The sequence below is a fragment of the Limulus polyphemus genome, unplaced genomic scaffold, assembly GCF_000517525.1.
Source record: "Limulus polyphemus unplaced genomic scaffold, Limulus_polyphemus-2.1.2 Scaffold13892, whole genome shotgun sequence".
NCBI lineage: Eukaryota > Metazoa > Arthropoda > Merostomata > Xiphosura > Limulidae > Limulus > Limulus polyphemus.
Window position 1 is genome coordinate 1 of NW_013679502.1, and position 2761 is coordinate 2761.

Sequence of the window (2761 nt, forward strand, 5' to 3'; positions counted from 1 at the left end):
TCTTGGGCTACTTTGTTACCAATGAATAGTAGGATTGACCATCACATTATAATGCCCCCACGGTTGAAAGGGCGAGCATGTTTGTTGGGACAGGGATATGAACCAGTGACCCTCAAATTGCGAGTCAAGCACCCTAACAACCGGCAACCTGTGCAATAAATTTTTAAAATAAAATGCAAGATCAACGTTTAAAATGCAAAAGAAAATTAGATTTGGTTGATGGCCAAAATTCAAATGACTCTATATGTTTTGGTACCTTTATGCTACCATCATCATGAGTAAAAACCTACATGACAAGCAGGTAGTTTTATATAGAAAAAGTGTAACTCGTTGTAATCTATGAGGGTGGTATCAGTATTGTACATAAGAATTCAATATTTCTTTACAAAATTGTGCATTATCACCAGCTAACCCTTCATCTGTATTTAAGAAAGAAGTATTTATTTTACAGCACAAAATTTATATTGATTCTCTAATATTCAATTTACTTTGATATTAGGTTCATCTGAAATTATTGTTTCATGCCATTGAATGACCTGTTTCAACAATGTGTTCAGCAAGAGGAGAAATTAGCATTTTTTTGTTATGTATATAACCTTTATGTTAATTAAGATGATATTTCAAATTATGTTTAGTTTGGCCAATATATTTTTGTCACATTCATACCTAATTTGATATATACATTTTTTCTCTAAAATGTCTTTATCTTTGGAGCTAGGAAGTATTGTCTTAATGGTTTAAAAATAGGAATATAATATTTTTTTCTTTATACATTGGCAATTTGGCTAGTTATACTTTGTATATACAGTAATATTACTATACTGTTAATTTTATTATCATAGATATTGTTTCAGTTTAGTTAGAGCTTAAATTTACCATACTTAACACTATTAATAAATAACCTTATAATATTATCCTACAATCTAACATTAGACTTTTTTAAAAACTTTAAGCTTTTGATATGTTGCTGTACAAAATGCCTACTAAAGTAGATTTACATCTGCCTTTTATTTACACCCATTGAAATGAAGTACATATGCATTTATATAGTAAGGGGCATGTGTATTATTTTCAAGACAGAAAAAAACTGAATATTACTATAACAGATTACTGAAAAATATGTTTTTTCTTGGTCATCTAGATCAGCATTTTTCAGCAGGTGGATATGCGAGGATGTGGATTTGAACATAGATTTTTTTTATAAAAAAAAACAAAAGATGACTTAAGTTGTGGTTTTTAATTTTTCCACCACCATCTCAAATTGCTGAGTAATTTTCTAAGTATTTCTCAGTGTTATATCAAAAGTTTTGATTTAGGCAAGTGGTAAACAAGCTAATAATGCTGAAATCACTAATCTAGATAATAGTATTAAGATCTTGTAGTGAAACATATTCTCTTTAAACATTGTATTTGATTCAGGAAAGGAAGACAATTTTTGGTATGAATAACTAATAACCTACTGAGAATAGCAACAACTTTGTAATGTAGTTTTTACATATTTCTTTGTTAAAACTATAAGTCTCCTTATGAACTCATCAGTTGAACTTCTTAAGTAAAACACTACTTAGATATACAAAAATGATCAAATGTGCAAGAGAAATATTGTTAGGATATATTTTAGGTTTTTATCTTACTCTAAGTACCTAAAATTTTGTTCATTTATGAAATAATAATGATTAAAACAATTTTTGGGGGTTTGAATTACTTTCCAGTAACTTATAGGAAAAGCACAATCTGTAATTTTGTTACCTATAAAATGTTAACTTAATGTAGTCGTTGTCATGTTGCATAGTTCAAGTCAGCATCATAGTGTGTTATCCTTTTGCTGATATAAATAAGAAATAACAGTACCATCTTGGGAACTTGTGATAAGTTTTTTGTGTTTTTTTTTGGGGGGGGGGGATATTCTTCTCAGTAACTTTCTTTACAACACTCTGCTGCATTCTAACATTATATGGGGCTCTCTAAATGTAAAAGATCTAGCCAGAAGGGAGTTAATGAATATAATAATATACATTTATTGTAACAGTTTGTTTTAATTCTAAGTTTTTCATTATTCCAACTACAACAGGAAACTACGTTCATTGTCCCTAGTAGAAGCTATATACTTTGGAGATAAAGAAGTTCTAGCAGAATGCAAGAAATTGTATGATTCATGGAAGAACGATGGCACATGGTAAGTTTAAACATTTAAATTTATGTAGTAGCATTTTAAGTGAGCTTACCTTGTGAAAAGGTTTTAAAAAGTTTGCATACAGGATTCCATCATTATATTTCTGCTTTGTTTTATCATACACTAAATTCATAACGTAGAGAAGTTACTGAGTGTTTTTAACAAGTTGATGTAAAATAAACAAATATAAAAGTTTAAGAGCAAAGAAAAAAAAGTTATAGTTGGTGAATGCATGATTATAAATCACTTTTCAAACAGAAGAATATGCACTAAGCCACGAATGCAATATACTGTATGAAGTTATTTTACAAAACTTGTTTGAAGGTTGAGTTTGACTACTTAAGCACACTATTGAATACCTCTATACTTTAAATGACAAAATGTCTCCTTTTTTTGGTTGCAATGTTATATATAAAGCAGTGGCATAACTACAAAAGATGCCCTGCATCTCACATAAAAAAGTAGTTTGGCCCCTACATTTATTGTCAGCAATTGTTATAAAGCAGTGGCATAACTACAAAAGATGCCCTGCATCTCACATAAAAAAGTAGTTGGCCCCTACATTTATTGTCAGCAATTGTTATGTTT

General features: G+C 29.5%; 1 protein-coding gene across 1 annotated transcript in view; it reads left to right on the forward strand.

Moving 5' to 3' along the window:
- Positions 1-157: 157 nt before the first annotated feature.
- Positions 158-2761, forward strand: part of LOC111084126 (aminopeptidase Ey-like) — a gene marked incomplete at its 3' end in the record, with an annotated part of 6794 nt that continues 4190 nt past the window's right edge. Inside the window, exons 1-2 of the mRNA XM_022380913.1 lie at positions 158-301; positions 2072-2176. Of these exons, the coding sequence (XP_022236621.1) occupies positions 291-301; positions 2072-2176 (116 nt within the window). The remainder of the gene's footprint in view (positions 302-2071; positions 2177-2761) is intronic.